This window comes from Enoplosus armatus, chromosome 18, assembly GCF_043641665.1.
Source record: "Enoplosus armatus isolate fEnoArm2 chromosome 18, fEnoArm2.hap1, whole genome shotgun sequence".
NCBI lineage: Eukaryota > Metazoa > Chordata > Actinopteri > Centrarchiformes > Enoplosidae > Enoplosus > Enoplosus armatus.
In genome coordinates this window covers 15907629-15925809 of record NC_092197.1, presented here as the reverse complement: position 1 = coordinate 15925809, position 18181 = coordinate 15907629, and the positions used below count along the sequence as shown (strand labels likewise).

Sequence of the window (18181 nt, the reverse complement as noted above, 5' to 3'; positions counted from 1 at the left end):
TTTGGTTTTGGTGCTACATGCAATAGCTGGAGTCTAAATTGAAACGCCTCTGGGATTGTATACACAACCATCAGCTCTTGAATGTAAATTTGCTCTGTACAGGCAGCCTTTCATGACTTATCTGCTTCTGCCATTGGTGATGATGGCTTATGGGATGACTGAATACAAATACAGATAAAGATATGATGGAGTAAATTGCAAGTTGTTTTGCTTCAACATTGGTTGTCAGTGTGTATTCACTGTAAACATGCAGCACAAATGACTTCAATCCAAACAGCTAAGACCATGTAATGTGGGATAATGAGTCCACACAATGTGAACTTGTTTTACATCAGAATATAAAATGTTTTTGTGATTAAAATAAAACTGAATACCACTAACAACCACATAAAATCATCAATTGATCAAAAACAAGCGATATTAATCAGTTTAACATGGCCTAGTCATTTATTACTTTAAGATTAATCAATAAAAGATTACAGTCAATTCTAAAATTGGGAAACAAATAAATACTCACAGAGAAGAGGTGAGACAAAAATGCTGCAGTGGTGGGACATGTCAAGTCATGTCATACAGTTTACAAGTGAGTCTCTAGATTTTTCAATTGAAGTTGAAATATGTTAGTTGAAGAAAGCAAGATACAGAAATTTCACAGAATGGTAGGAAGAGAGATCTCTGAAAGGAAGCCCAACAATTTTGGAAGTAAAAAAACCAAACAGAAAAGGCCCTGAAGAGTGGCCTTCATTTTTAAGTTCTGGCATCTCCATATCTATCGGGATGTGGCAAAGTCTTCCTTCCTTTAGGATATAGAAGCAGTCTAGCACAACTTTCACAGCTCAATGTTATGTTGTTTGGTGACTATGCTTTTTTGAAATGTTTTTGGCAAAGGTGTTAGGGTCCTTCCCATTCAGATGCACACACATTAATCATTACACTGAATATGAGCAAAAAACGCTTTTTGCAGAATCATTGTTACTCGACAATAAAAAGAAAACCATTCAAATGTAGCAGCTGAGATACTTGGTGCCTCAGGATACCTCTTCAGAAGTTAGAAGCAAACTGCCAAGATTGCTGGGCCTCATCTGCTCTTGGGCAGTAAGTCAAGTCTGTATGTGTATAAATATATCCTCTCATTTTATCTTAAGCAAAAGTAAAATAGAGCGCATAGGTTGGTGGACACCATCATTTCCAATACTAAACCCCACGAAAAATAGGCTACTAAGTGTGTAGTATGCATTTGTTTACCAAAGGAAAATTATACATTTTTAATTAGGGTTTTTGGAGTTTGTAATAAGCTCAAATGCTTAACTTTTTCTCCTCTTTCGTTTTCCCTCTGCCCCCTCCCTATAGGCTCTGCTCTGCGACGTCGCTGGCTAGTGGTCCAACTCCTGATGCAGGTGTGGCTGGCGGCAAATCCATCTTTGAGTGAGCGCCCATGCCCCAAGAGCTGTCGCTGTGATGGAAAAATTGTCTACTGTGAGTCAAGCGCCTTTCGCGATGTCCCCAAGAACCTCTCAGGAGGCTGTGAAGGCCTATCTTTACGGTACAACAGTCTTGCCAGTCTTCGTGCTGGCCAGTTTGTAGGCCTCAACCACCTCATCTGGCTCTACTTGGACCACAATTACATTGCCTCTGTGGATGGAATGGCCTTTCAGGGGGTCCGCAGGCTCAAAGAGCTGATCCTAAGTTCCAACAAGATCACATCGCTCCACAATACCACATTCCACCCTGTCCCTAATTTGCGTAATCTGGACCTGTCGTACAACAAACTGCAAGCCTTGCAGCCTGGGCAGTTCCAGGGCCTACGGAAGCTTCTCAGTCTTCACATACGCTCAAACTCTCTAAAAATTATCCCAGTGCGTCTGTTCCAAGATTGCAGAAATCTTGAATTCCTGGATTTGGGTTACAACCGCTTGCGCAGTATCACTCGGAATGCATTTTCAGGCCTCGTCAAGCTCACTGAGCTGCACCTGGAGCATAACCAGTTCTCAAAGATCAATTTCTCTCACTTTCCCCGCCTCTACAATCTGCGGGCACTTTACCTGCAGTGGAATCGCATTCGCTCAATGAGCCAGGGCCTGACCTGGACCTGGGCCTCCATCCAGAAACTGGATCTGTCTGGGAATGATCTGACGGATGTGGACGCTGTAGTTTACCAATGCCTACCCAATCTGCAGACCCTCAATCTGGACTCCAACAAGCTGACCAATGTCTCCCAGGAGGTGGTTGATGCCTGGATCTCTTTGACTACGATTAGCTTAGCTGGGAATGTATGGGACTGTGGCCCTGCCATCTGTCCTCTGGTGGCCTGGCTGAGAAACTTCAGAGGGGCAAAGGAGACCACCATGATTTGCGCCTCCCCCAAGAAAGCCCAGGGTGAGAAAGTGATGGATGCTGTCGAAGCTTTTGGTGTATGTCAATCAAACCAAGCGACAACACTCACTGTGAGTATTCCTCCAACCCCATCCAGTGTCCCTGTGCCGACCGAACATTATCCAGCCATTATGGCTTCACCTACTGGTTCTGGAAAGAGAGGAGAGGGATCTATCAGAGGCCCCACATTGTCAGCTGTTACCCCACCTGTGGCACTTCCCCCAGAGCAAGACTTGGAGCCTGTGTCCTTCCATAAGATTGTGGCTGGAAGTGTTGCCCTTTTTCTATCTGTTGCGATGATCCTGTTGGTAATCTACGTGTCTTGGAAGCGCTATCCTAGCAGTGTCAAGCAGCTGCAGGAGCATTCGGCAGCAGCCCGCAAACGCCGCAAGAAAGCTAGAGAGACGGAACGCACCCTGAGCTCTCCTCTGCAGGAGTACTATGTGGACTACAAGCCCACCAATTCTGAGGCCATGGATGTGCTTGTCAATGGGACCGGACCCTGCACCTATACCATCTCAGGCTCCCGAGAATGCGAGGTATGACCCACACCACCGCCACTCCTCCTAAACAAAACTCTGTCCACAGCGAGGCGACTAGAGGTAATTATTTATAATGCTTTGACAGATGATAAGTCTGCTACTTGATTACTTAACCGTACATGGCAGGTTAGGTAAATATTGTGTACCCATGGATTATTACTGAATGAAGCAGAGGTGGTTTTAGCATCACTTTCTGTATATCAAAATATCTCTTGTTTTCAGATGGGTGTTTGTATATTCGCTTAAACCCTAATCTCTGCAGAGATGCAAGTGTTTGTTTTGCCACAGACTTGTACAGAAATACAGATAAATGAGACTGATTACATTCCCTATTCTGCACAATCTAGAGTTTAAGCTATGCTGTTTGTGATAAGACATTTGTGCTTGTTTAGGTACTCGTTTGCTTTTTTCACTTGCATATCACAGGCTTTGTGCTTTGTGTGTTTGCTCTACTGCTATTCAGTTTTTGATGAGCAGTATTGTGTAGGGAGAATAGCTGAATGGTGGGAAGATTCACTTCTGGATACTGGATGTGAATGCTAATAGAGACTATTGTCACTAAATACAGCTTCCCCTGAGCTGATAACTTCACACTTTTCTTGACATAGCTATGACTCAGAATAGTTGTTGGAAAGTACTTCATGCTCATAGTCCCCAATAGCACTTCCTTTCTGATTTTTTTTCCTTCCTTTGCACACTGACTTGTTGAAGTTACTCACTTGTTTACTCACTGGCTTAATTGATTAGTCACACATAAACCGAAATGCACACTTTCACTGGCCATCGACATTTTAACTCACAAGGATAGAAAAAATACACATTTTGTGACACACACACGCACAGAGAGAAAGAAGTAGTGTTTCATAGTCCCGAAAGGAGTGGGAATCCTTTGAAATGTTTCATACACAGGCAAGTGAATTTCTTCAAAACAGTATTTACAGACTACAGCAATGTGGGAATATCACTTTTCTCCTCTTGCTTTCAGCTGCTACACACTCATGTACCTGACATACCGTACCATTCTTGGTTAAACCTTTTATTCTACTGCAGAGTTTTCCCACACATTTTCCAAGGTACAGCTAAGCAAAGCTTCTGTAGAAATGTATTTCTTATCACTGATTAACCAGCCCAGTTACGACAGGGGGCTAAGGATGGGCTAAGTCCACCTAGATGAGTGGGTAGCCCACCCTCAGAAGCTGTAACTCAAAAGGCGTATGAAATATTTTGGTTAAACTCTATATTTTCACATTACCAGCCCACTCATAGACAGTGTAGTTCTTAGATTTTCTCTACATTTCTATGGCATGAATTTCTGGCCGGTTCTCTCTGGAGGAATGACTATAAATGCAGAGGTTTAAACAGCGAGGAGGAGGAGGAGGAGGAGGAGGAGGAGGGCTCAATCCTCCACATTCTTTTCCATTTCTGTTACTGTCCGTCTGGCTTTCCTGGAGGCAAGTCACTTGATAATATGTAATACTTGCAGGTTGCTCATACTGGTTTGATTGTAAAGAGGGACCACAAATCACAGCTGCCATTTTGTTATTGTTTGCCCTGCCCTCCCCATATAGGCTGTGAGTGCCTCCTTCTGCCTACAGTGCTGCTTTATGTTTAGTGTGTAATTTTTAAATGTAAAACTCAATTGAAAGTGATGTTAGATGGATGGAGGGGGAAAAGATAGAGGATTTTCAGTGGTTGTACTTCATTTTATACAATGCCAAGCAACCTTCAATTTGAATTATGTGGTTTTCACATGCCCCCATTTGACTCATCTTCTGTGGCTTCAACCCAACATGATGTGGTGTCTTCAAGCCAACAAAATGTGTGTAAAATCTTATTTTCGGCTCAAAACAGATAATCAATATGCACAGAATGTTCAGAGGCTGGATATGATAACGGGGACACCTGTAAAATATAGCATAATCCAGTACGTCAACATCGCAAATGTGCCTCAAAAATATGTGTATTGACTATTTAATGCAATCCCAATGAAAATGAAAATAGGCTTTACAGAAGTAGAATTTGTTGTCGTGGTTGTAATTATAGGCAATCTGATATATAATAGTATACGTTCTATGTATGCTCTATAAAAATAATTATGTTCTATTTATTCTGATTTAGTCTAGGCTTTATAAATTGTTTTCTGAAAATAGTAAAGTATTGTGAAAATAGCAGTCGTGTCTAGCATATGTACCCCTGGATTATCACTGTCTTCATTCAGATTCTTTTGAAAAAAAACAACTAAAAAAACAGTTTCAGTTGTGATTAGTTAGTTTATTTATAGTTGTCTCAGGGGCTTAGAATTAGCTATATGGCCCATGTGTTGGACCTACACAATGACATTTTTAATCAGAGACCTTAAAAACGTAATACCATATGTGACCCATGTTTGTTAGATAATTTTTAAAGTCAACAGTAATATAATATTAGGCAAACAAGGGATGGCTATTGCACTGAGGATCAGGAGGAATTAACAATGCTAGGAGGAGGGGATCCTGTCACACTAGGTGAAGGCAAACAAAAAATGTATTGGTTGCCTTCCAGTATGTCACATTACAAGGGATAAAATGGCCGATTGTCATTCCCAACACTCATTTTCATTCCTGATACCCCATGCCAGTTGGATCAGACTAAAATCAGACTCATGTTGCATAGTCCAGGGAGGCCCTATAAGAGAAGTTATCTATGAAAGGTGCCCTCCACTTCCACTCTAAGGGACCCAACACAAAATACCTCACAGCCTCTCCATCAATGTAAGCTAGAAGCAGGCCTGCTGTTTACCATTGAAATCACTGCATCTATCATTAGCCTTTTATCTTGACTTGATTGAACTTTGCAATTTACCTCTTTTATCCTGTGGGCCAAATAAAGCAGGAATTAACCCATACTAAGAGGGGAAAGGGCCAAATCAACATTACAGAGCCAGCAGAGTGTAACAACTCAGGAAAAAAAAAGGTACTGGAAATATGTGTGATTCATCAACAAGCAAGCATAGGAAGGAATTGTCGACGAAGAAGTAAGAGCCAGAAGCCAAGGGCTTTTGTTCTTTTCTAATTTAGGTCAAAACAGAATAGATCAAGTAAGTAAATGAAGGGGATAATGGAGACAGTGTAGTGAGCCATTCTCTAAACAAAAGCTAACACTACACATTGGAAATGAAAGAAAAGATATCCCCAACACTGTAGACTCCCAACAGAAAGTTTGAAATAATGCAGCTCTAGTTCTCTCAGCAGTTTAATCTTCAGCTGATTCACCAATTCTGACATTCTCCACCACCTGACATAAGCTATACCATACACAGGCGATGTAAATCAGGCCATTAGCTGATCAAATCTTTTATCTTAAGAAGGTGAGATGTGTTCATGGCATGCTGTGAATATCAATGAAAACACATGTAAACAAAGCTAATCAAAGCATCATTAATTTGAAAAAAAAAAAAAACAATATGCAATCAAATACAGCCCTACAGTTTTTCCAACATGTGTTTTCTTGAAGTACTCTGGATGTCCACATTCTTACCTTTTTTAAAAAAAAATATTTTAAAACACACTGTAACAAAGTGCGATATTGTATTGTTGGAAATGCTTTAATGTTTTAAACTGTTCTACTTCTAGTTCTGTTTCTACCAGCTTCCCTTTTATCACCACACACTCCTCCATTTTGTTTTGTTTGAGATATCATTGAAAATGCATTCTCTCTGGCCTTATCTGTCCCTCTGTCTCGTCTTAAAACATTGTTGAGCGGGGACAGAAACTATCAGTCAGCAGTCCACAAAGTCCTGAGTTCATCTCAGAATGTGCTCCGATCTTGTTTCTGCATTTTGTTGCTCTTGCGTGGAGATAAATCACTCGGCAGAACGCAGCAGCACCTGCTGCACTCTCCCCACCTCACAGCCTCACTGCCTCTCCTCAGGCTCTTGCTTATTCCTCCTGTGTCACTCTTACCATTCCTTTCATTTGGATTCTGTGCCATCGCTATAACTCACCCTGGACCTCTTCACATGATTGTCCTTTATCAGCCCTCAGGTCCACCTGACATGAATGTGAGTTTGGAAGCCTTTTTAGTGAATTGCCTCAAGATGGTGCAATCCTCATTTTCCTACGTCACTTCAACCTTCCCACAGAGAAGCTTATTTCTATCATTTCATTTCAATCTTTATTTGATCTTTTCCTTTTTAGCTGCACTCCTGATGTGGGCAGTGGACTTGACAGTCTGTGCCACTTATGGCCTCTGTCACCTTTTCATGTATCAGAACATCACTCGGAATCATTTGACATTTTTTCTAACCGATTTTTCTAACCCACCTGGCCACATATGTGGCGTTTTTCTACAACTCCTTCCTTCTCTCCTCTCATTGCCTTTCACTTTATACAATTCCCATGTGTATAGCAACCCTGCCATCATCCTTTGACCTCTACCACCTTCCATCAAGATTTGCTCTTTTGTTGTGTCTTGCCCCTTGGCAGTCTTAAATCCAGTGAACTAAGTGGACGCTTTTTACAGCTGACACAAAGTAGCTCAAATCTTCTTTTGATAAGGATTTTGACGATATGCCAGGCCTGCTCTGCCAACTGCCCAGTAGTGCCACCCCTAATTCACTCACTACCATTTAATCTCCAACCCAAAAAGTCCTGAAACTCATTTCTGCCTGCAGGACTGCCACATGCCCTCTTGACTCTACCTCCTCATCCCTCCTTCTGATACTGCTGCTGACCTTTTCCCAAACTACAGTCATCCACTTACGATAATGTCACACTGCATACAGCTGCCTTTGAATTAATTAATGTTGTTCCTATTTTTAAGAAACCTCAACTCATCTGAAGCTAAAAACTAGACTGTTAATTAATGGCACCTACTTCTTCTGAATGTACTGCCCTTCAACTAAGTTTCTGAATAGGCTTTGCAGAGCTGAGGTTGTTTTCATTGCTGTCACAATAATAACTCACTACAGTGTGAACAGAAATGACTCATTGTACAAAAGGCTCTGTCTCTGCTGTCTGCCCTGTTCCGGCCACACCCAGCCCCCAGTACAGAGGAGACACACCTTCTGCACTCAGTTAGCTCTGATTGAGAACTGCTGGTCCTATAAACTGCTATCCAGCCAGACGCTTAAAGCCACTTTGCTTTGTCTCCCTTATTTTCTGATGTGATTAGCATGAGTGAACTACGAAACCACGCTGCCATGGTGGCAGCTCAACGGCCAATCAAATTTAAAATATTGAATTTGTTTCATTAAACCTTCACCTTCCGATACCCGCAACCTCAGCCTCAGTGTCTCTGTCTGCGCCTCCACCGGTCATCTGGCCGTGGCCGCCAGCCTGTATCACATCCTCCTCATCCTGTCCAGTTACACATTCACCAGCGGTCCCCTGACCTCGTTCACTCATATTCTTTACACCTGCCTGCTGACTTTAAAATGGTGATCATCAAAAGTTCTTAAATATTCCTTGCTGACCTGTGGCCTTGCATTTGCTTGATTGCACTGTTGCAGGAATGTCACTCTATAAGTAAAATGTGAAGATGTCATCTTAGGCTCTGAGAAATAACGATATAGTCTAAATGATATAAAAAACATATAACTCCATGATAACTGCCAATTGCTAGTTGTAGCCCTAATACTTGAACGTCACAATACTAAGTATATTGGGTCTCACAATGCCTATTTTTCATTTGCTGATGACATTCAACTCTACCTTTATATCCCATCCTGGTACTCAAAACTCCTCTTAGAGAGTAGGTCTACACTAAACTACTTGGTAACAGAATCTACTTTGTAATTGCCTAGTGCATAGTTAAAAAAAGCAGCGTTAAATGTTACAATGGTACAATTAGTGTCAAAGTGACACGCTTTGTCTGCCAAACAGACCACCCCACCCTCCCTTTTTTGTAGCAGTATAATGTCATGCTACTTTCGTGAATATTTGCATGAGCACACAAGGTCATTTATCAAGTAATGAATATGAATGAATGAATAGGTCTCAAATTGAGGCATGCACTTGTACAAACGGTATCTGCTTGCTTATATATATATATATATATATATATATCATATTGTGGGGTTTGTTGAATGACAATGTGTCAGTCAAAGGTCATGACATAAGACATGGAAGAAGTACACACATTTTTCTAAGACCTGAAATTTTAAAATATAGTGTTACTAATTTGTCCTGCACCACTGCATGGTAGTAGCTATTTCTTAAGGTATGAGGCAGCTTCCCTCTCTCCCTGTGTCTCTCTCTCATCTCTCTACAGTCCAAGGTCATGTCAGATTGTTAATTGCTCAGAAAAATCAACACAAACACTGGGAGGCTAGCCAAGGGCAAGTAAGCTATCTGTAATTCAGTGGGGAGGCTGAACTTCTCGATGGTAGTGTCTTCCGTCGACAATTAGCCATGTGGGAGACTTCAAACATGCACTGTGCGTGAGAGAACATCTCTCTCATTCGCTAATCCTGTCTGTTTCACATTCTGGTTCCATGCCACTGCTTTCTGCACTGCCGTTTGATCCATGCTTAATGAGGGTGTTAGATCACCAATATAGCAATTACATTACCTGGAAAAGAAGCAAGACTCTTCTCTTTTTCCTCCCAGTTTTCACAATGCAACCCAAGTGCATCATTAATGCTAAGCTTCCTGATGCACTGCCTCTGTTATCGGTTCTACTCGGTGATGCTCATCTTAAAATCTTTTAAATTTGCATCTGATGTACTTGCCCTGTACCTTCTCACTCAGCAATTATTATTAGTTTTCCCCTTATGGTCTCTCCACTTTCAAAGCCATTTTTCAGACAGGTCTCTTGGCCTTTTTACTACCTCTTGCTTGCTACACTACCGACTACCGAAGTACTTGTATTCAGCCTTCATATGGATGAGAAAACATAGCATGACATATTGTAACTGCATGCGAATGGACAAAAAAACGGCCTGTTATAAATTGGGTATAATAAACAAATCACTCAAAATACTGACACTGAGCAAATGCTGACAGGGTAATATCACATTAGAGCCATGACTTGACTGCCCCAGAGTGATCTGTGTTCAGTTGTCTTCCCGTTTTTGACACTGCATTTAGTTACAGCAGCAGCAATCAAAATTGTTCCTAAACTAGCATCTTTCCCACAAGTACATTTATTGCAGCATGTAATATAAAACCCTCTCAGTAAGAGGTGCAGCAAAAACATGGAAAACATCTCCATCCTCTCAAGATAGCGCTCTCTAAAATTTAAGTCCTAAAAGCCTTGTGAAACAACCTGCCAGTGCATTAAGAATTTTTCCAGCATATATCATCCCCTGAGTATTTTCCACATTGTGTCTTTTGTATCTTTAAACAAGAAGGAATAAGGCATGACGATTCAGCAATTCCATCAACTCTCAGTTTGTTTTCATGCCATCTCATTAACTCTCCTGTCGTTTCAGATCCTGCCACATTCCCTCATGCCATGCAATCTACTCATCCCCCTCACCTGGTTTCCCACAACTATCTCCTCACCTGCAGCTCATTCAGAATCAGAATCAGAATCAGAAATACTTTATTGATCCCCGGGGGGAATTATACAGTACCGGTGCTCCCATTCAAGAGTAGAAAGTAGCATACATTTAGAAATAAGAGTATGTACAAAAATATAAAAAATAAGAAATATAAAATAAAAAATATACACATTTACAATATTTAAGTGAAAAATAAAAGTAAAGTATACAATAACAATGTATACAGTATATATATATATATATATATATGTGTGTGTGTGTGTGTGTGTGTGTTTCTCTGTTGCGTATGTATATATATATATATATTGCACTTGTGACATTTAAAGAATAAATAATGAGGTAGTGGTTGCTGACAGAGGTGAAATAAGTCCAGAATCAGTCTGACTGTCTCATTGTTGTGCTTTAGGGTTCGTATCTGCCAGTACCAGCAAATGCTACAGGTGTTACATGAGAATCAAAATGTCCTTTCTCACTTGAAAATAAGACTTAATCACTCAATTGGACAAAAAAAAACAACAACAAAAAAAAACAAATGACAGCTGGCATTTCATCAAACATTTGTACTTATTTTATAATTGGTTGTAGGTGTCTTGTTTGTAATATTAAATGCATGGCAGTTGTGTGGACTAAAAGGAAGGTTAGGGGATATTAGTGTGGATCCAGCCCAATGAAGCAATCCCCTTTTCTCATTAACTATATGATCATTTTCAGTAAGGTTGGACAGCCATACTATCCCCTTGCCCATTAGTCACAAAAATCAGTTTGTATGAAGGAAGATGAAGATGAGTCATTCATGGACCTGCATCGAAATACACCACTAAGTACCTGCAGCAGTGCATATGTTCAGGCCAAAAGTGCTATAAAATGGAGAAGTAAAAGGGGTCCAAGCCATCCTGATGATAGACATTTCTAATCTTTTTTTTCTATCTTAGGAACACTCACTGTTGAATGAAGCACTTCTGCTGAAGTTATGCAGGCTTGTTCACTCTTACCAGAAAATGATGTGCTATTTAATGAATTGACAATGAGTCAAGTATAATTAGCCTGTCATCCTTGCATAACACCACTGTCAGATGAAAATATTTTAGCTTTCCAAAGTCAATTTAATATTTCCATTTAATAGGTTCCATGGGGCCTAGTGTCAAGAAACTTACTTAGAATTCAAGACTGCATCCTTCAAGGAACAAAAACCCTCAGTTCATTACTTCTAGGAAGACTTGTTATCTGATTCTATAGCTCGTCCTAATTAACTAACTACTGTAATTAAGGGGAACACTCTCCAAAAAGAGAGGGTAGAGGCCTTGTCTTTGCAGTTCTCTGTGGGTGGACAGAGTATTAAGAGGCAAAAAGACCACAGATCTGTGTCTCCATAGGATTTCTGTTATCTGGCCTGTTTTTTTTTTTTTAATCTGTTCCTAACTAAAGAACAAAGCACATGATCTTTCCACTGACATTTATGCCTCTTGCAATAGTGCTTTCATATCTATCTATGAAACTAGTCAGCAATTCACAAGTAGGAAGCAAATTGAGAAAAAAATAACCTTTTTTTTTTCTTACTTCCTAACCCAGAAATCATCCCAGGACCCCTTGCAGGGATCACCATGGCATTGTATCCCTGGTACACCCCCCTCAGGCGTTATCACTTAACTGATTACACCTCTTCTCAACGCTGTGTGGGCATGTGCACACTGGGCATGATTGACATCAAATCAAATCATGTTTATTTGTCACATACATGATCATACACAGTGCAACGTGTAGTGAAATTTGTTCGTGCCTAGCTCTAGAAAGCAACTAACACATAGAATAAAAAATAGAATACCATAGAATAAATTACACCAAATAAAATCAAATATTTTACAAAATAAACAACAAAACAATACATCTATATGTTTCAGCGAAATGAAACAGTGTGACCATGGATGGATTTCATAAAATTGAAACAATATAACCAGTACATATGTCATATGCGTAAGCAATGAAGTGAAAGTCAATGGTTCAGGACCCGGATGGCCTGAGGGAAGAAACTCCTCCTCATCCTCTCTGTTTTGGCCTTGAGGCAGTAGTAACAGAGAGAAGAGTCTGCTGTTGGGGTGATGGGGGTCTTTCATCCTCTCAGCCCTCGTCCTGCACCTCCTGGTGTAAATGTCTTGTAGGGCTGAGAGCTGACATCAGATGGTGAATTCAGCTGACCCCACCGCCGTCTGCAGGGCCAGGTAGTCCTTCTTAGTGATGCTGCATGTCAGGACCCCCTCTATGGTGTAGGTGTAGAAAGTCTTCATCCATCTATCTGAATGCCCTGTTGGATTTCTTGCACCAGTCAGGATGTGAAAATGTACATGTTTATTTCTATTAATGGCCGTTAATATGAGCTCACCCACTTATAGGAGGTCACCAGCCTTCCATACAATGAACCTGCCCCGATAATGAGATGTGATGTCACTGGCCATATGCAGGCAATAAATAGATATTGAGCCATGTGTGACAGCAACTATGCAGTTTGTAGTCTGGTATTGTTATGCAAAGAAGGTGGTGGCATGTTGTTCCATTTCAAAAACACGATGGGTCAATGTTTCTATTGGCTGACAAATTGAAAGGTCAGAGATCACCTTGAGCAAAAGTGAGCCCACTGGCTTAACTGTAAATACAATTCAATGTTCCAACTGATGCAGACGTCAATTTCTTAGTCAGTCTTTACAAAATGCATTGTATTAAATAGCATAAATCCACAATAGATAATGTAATTGTATTAAGAAAACATGTCCCCCTTTCCCAGAGCTCAGGAGATGCTTTTATAGGCAGTGACAGCATTTAAGTCATCCTGTTCAGCAGATTCAACAGGCAGAAAAGATGGACTGGCAGTCAGGGGTTCAAGTAGAGGAAGACAGGTAGGCAAGTGAACCTGGCAGAGAAGCACGTTCAATGGGACGGAGCAGCCGACAGGCGGACAGGAGAAGCAGTTGGAAAGCCAGAGAAATCAGGCAGCCATCCAGACTCGACAGCTAGATTGGCAGGCATCCGTCCACAAAGACACACAGGCCTTTGTCCACGGACAGCTGTCCATCCACTGATCTGCGATGGCTCAAAGCTTTTTTGAAGTAAGATAATAAGTCCAAGGCAAGGCCCGGCAGATTGGCATGTTTTCCTCAGTGGTCAGATCAAACCTGCTATGCACCGAGGATGGTGAGTGCATGTGTCCTCGGAAAATAAAAGGCACTTTTGATCAAGAATTGTGTTAAACTTGTTTGGTTAATTAATTATGTGGCTTGGATTGAGAAATCACAGCTGAGTACAATTGTATTTACTGCTGGACTGTGTCAGCAACACAGGTACAGAATCTACTCCACAGGCCCAGATACATACATTGTTCCTTTTCAGTACAAGACACATTAGACATCTTCACATAGTTATTTTCCATTTAAGTTTATTGTAGTGCTGAAACCATTTGTTAAATGAGTGGAGTCGATAAACTGAAAATTAAAAACAATTAATATTGATGTAGATTGAATATATTTGGGTTTTGGACTGTTAGTCAGACAATACAACCATTCTGAAGACATTACCTCGAGTTTCAGGAAATTGTGGTGGCCATTTTCAACTCTTAGATTTTTGCTTTGTTCCTTGAGCTTTTCAGTGGTTAAAGAAATTCAAATGGACACGTGTGACTTAACTCCTTCGGTTCAATTCAAACTAAACCAAAAATAGAAGCATATACACTATGTGAGGGTGCCATTCCTACCATTTCCACAAGTTACACCAGTCCAACAGGAATTTTAATGCTGTAGCAAAAGCAATCAGACATCAAATTTATGATACTGCTGTGATGTGCTGCCAGCCTTTTATGTGTGTGTGTGTGTGTGTATATAAAGAACTCAGATGAAGGGTTGTGGGTGAGTGAAATGTATTGATGTTGAAAATCTAATGAAATTTCCCATGCCTTTCGAGTTTGATCCTTCTCCAGCGTGTAGGTGTCAGAGCAGGCTGCATGTGCCGTATCCACTCATGCCAGCATACAAAGTAACCTTCATCTCCCCAGCTAGGATGCTCACGGAGGTTTCATTCCGTTGTGTTTCCTATTCCTTTTTTTAAGCCCTCTTCTCTGCTGTGTCAAGCACATATTATTTTTAGTTAATTACCTGTCTCTGTCAACCTCCAGCAACCTACTCTGTGGCCTCCCTGCATCAGCCTTGATTCAGGTTGTCTTCCACTGCAGGAAAATGTACACCTCTCATGATTGATGACTTGTGTTCTCCCACGGCTTCACTTTAGTATTCCAGCCTCACATGTCCAGGCTGCAAAGAATATAACACAAACACATGTTCTAAGAATAAGTCCCAACCAGGGGTCCACTTTTTTTTTCCTCGTATGGTGTTCCAACACAAACAGAATGACATCCCAACACATTTGTGAAAAGAGGAAGAGAAGGGGAGAACAAGTGACTACACTGTATTATTGCTGTCCAATACACATACTCAAGCAATATCTGCTCTGCGATGCAACACACTCCATGTAACATATATGTCATATATTTGGAGGCCATCTTTCACTGTAAAATATAATGGTCCCTTTCATCGATTGAATTAGCAGGTAATAAAAGCTCTGTATTGACAAAACTGACAATGGATACTTTTGGAATTGATAGTGCCATGAAGCTAATGAGGCCACTTAGGGACCAGGACCCCTCTACTCTGTATTCATCAACTGTCTCTGGAAATGTTAAAAAAGATCACAGATAATGATATAATGATAAAGGTAGAGAGCAAAACCTACCTGAGCCTTGGGGTTGTTATAAATCGTGACATGTTACTTTACATTTCAAAAAAAAAATAAATAAATACAATAATAATATAAATTTAGAATGACACACACACATAATCGCAAATTGTTAACAAATTTAGCATCTTATTATGTTTCTTTTTTCTTTTTTTAATGGTTATTTGGACAGAAATAAGGGTATAGGGCCGGATCCCTTCAGAAAAATCAGCTGTGGGCCCCTCATTCCTCCCACGTCCTGTGCATCGTGTATGCCTTTTAAATAATAATTATTCACAGCCTTTCAGCCTGCCCCCATGTCAATCAATCAAAGTGGGCTTTGTAGTGTCTGTTATATTAATATTATATACTGCAACTGAGCTAGCCTCAAGAGGGAGGTGCACAAAGTCTGATATATCGCCTCAAGTGATGTCTCTTGGGGCAGTCAGTTTGGGGCTGAAGGCTACAAGTTTAAAAATAGAATGAAAAATAATCTGTCTGTGTGTGTGTGTGTGTGTGTGTGTGTGTGGAGTTAGAAAGGAGTGAGTTTACCAGACACTCCTCATCTCTGTTTGAGATTAACGGCTTGAGGCTGCATTAGCTGCTACTAGCATAACGCACCCTGAATTTCTGACCAAACTGTCAGCAGTTGAGATGCATTATGGGTAGTGTAGGCGTCATGTTTTGACAAGGAAGAAGGATGAGTGGAATAAAACAAGATACTTCTTGTTTAGCTGCATCGATTTTTATCCTTTTTTCAAAATTGTTCCATCAAGAACCTAGGGCCAGTAGGGGTCTGGGTCCACAGGCAGATTCCCTCGTTACCAAAAAAGCCTTGGGCACATCAGATACTTGGTAATGTTCCAGGACATTTTCTTTAAAAGCTTACTTCTTTTAAGAACATCATTAGCGTGCATCATGTATTTTGTGCAGTAAATACCAGTGAATCATGAGGTTTAGTCAGTTTAGTGTACATACAAAAGAATAAAATGGTTATATCTCAATAGATATTGAACTCCATGTTGCCTCCTGTTACCCTCATAATTACAGTGACTCCTACTGTGATAGGCTGGTGTGCTCTAAGGCGGGCAGTTAGAAGTCTTCTTTGTGTTACAAAATTGATATTCTAGGACTGCTCATAGAAAATCATTCATAACAAGCATCTCCCATTCCTGTTCCAACACAACTGTTCCAGCTTCCTCACAACCGTTTCAACCTCTCAGGTGTGAGGATCGGTTTTATATCGTTGTGAATGGAGCATTTTGGAGTTTTTGACTGTTGGTTGGAGAAGAAAAATTGGATTAATCAATAATGAGACTGCTCTTCTTCAACCCGTCTCTCCTTCATCGAATGTGCAAAGTGATTCAGTAGGCGAAACATGGATAGACAGCCTTTTCCATCTGCAAAGTGTCTAATATTTCATCCATTCATCTTACCTGATATGCAGCCTTTGAGATATGATCCTCACTGCTATTTTGCCACTGATTATAACCATTAACAAGCGGTCTGTCTGTGAATGGATGGGGTCACTACCCTCAGCATTAAAACATTCATCAGGGAATGTGATTTACTTGGTGCTCTCACCAAGTGGGAGGATATGCTCTTTGTAACGTGGACATTTTAAAATGGGATGTAGTCCAAGGTGCGCCACAATCAATGCAAATAGAAAATTTTAATCACCTCAGCCTTTCTTCTTCAACTCCATTCTGATCTATTGAATTGTTCACTGCTGCTGCAAATGCATGTCTTATTTGACAGTGCAGTTTCTCTATCATGACATAACTATGAGCCCTTACGTGTCTAAAGAAATATTCCAACCTTTAACAGTGCTTTTTTCAAAGCAGAGAACCATTACTGAAGTAGTTGTGTACTTGACTAGTGATAATGAAATTATGCATTCCCATATTTTTCCAAAGAGATGAATTGCCCACAAATTAAACAGTTAAGCAGATTTTTTTTCTCCCCCCACTCTTTTTAATCAAGGCAGGTGTAAGTATTTTCAATTTTTCTAATAATAAGAGCCAGTGCAGGGAAGTAATCAACATCAGGCTAACCAGATCTGGGTTAACAAATTGATGTTTTGGACCTATGACCGCTATAGTTGATGATGGTAGAATAATCTGCACAGTGCGCATGGGTGCTCGAATAAGATTAAAGTGGTGGGTGTCAATCTGGTTATCCATTTAACCGTGAATTAAATCACCTGCAAAAAGGATATAAATACATGCAGGGAAATGCAGGACTGGTACAATAACACATACTGTCAGGAAACTGAGGATCTTACTCCATGTCTCAGAACTTTTTTTACACAGCTGCAAAGGTAGGCGTGGTACAGAAGGAGCACAGGAAAAGCAATGGAAAATTACAAGTTGAGTGCCAAAAGATAGGTGTAGAGAAAAGGGGAGAAGAGAGAGAAATGGGTAGGTGGACCTGGAGTGGTGTAGGATTTGAAGACAGAGAGAAATTGATAGTTCGAAAGGAGAGAGCGGCGAAGAGAGCACACACACAGTCACTCTCTCAGCTCTCTGACCTGAGAGGCACAGCGTGTTTGATTTAGTGCCAATCAGAGTTTTTAATGTCTGTGCAGCGCATCATAATTTATTAGGATTATCATAAACTTGTGCTGGGAGACGGAGCAGGGGCACTTGTGCCTCCCTCTCGGAATGAATTACTTGCTGCAAGCCGGAGCGTCAATCAGGCCAGAAATGGCGACACCAGCTTTTTCCCCCACTTTGTTTTTTCTCCAACCTTTCCATGCGGCCCCTCAAAGCCAGGACCCACAATAAATATTCATCCCATCATATTCCACGCTAGATAGGGCCAAGGAGATGAGGTGAAGGAGAGCTAAAGGCTGGTTTGAATTACATTTCTGGACTTGAGGGGGGGCGTCTCTGTCATCAACAGTGAGGGTGGGGACATTTCTAAGGGGGAATTATTTGCTTTGGATTCATGAGTAGAACCAAAAACTATAGAGGCAATTCAAGTGTTCCTCCTCTATCCAAAATATAAATAAAATATAATAAAAAATCCT

The 18181-nt window shown here is 40.7% G+C and overlaps 1 protein-coding gene across 1 annotated transcript in view; it reads left to right on the top strand.

The window, feature by feature from the left end:
- LOC139301661 (leucine-rich repeat transmembrane neuronal protein 4) overlaps window positions 1-18181 on the top strand; it is a 163343-nt gene that overhangs the window by 79103 nt on the left and 66059 nt on the right. Inside the window, exon 2 of the mRNA XM_070925103.1 lies at window positions 1351-2912. Coding sequence (XP_070781204.1) covers window positions 1351-2912 — 1562 coding nt within the window. The remainder of the gene's footprint in view (window positions 1-1350; window positions 2913-18181) is intronic.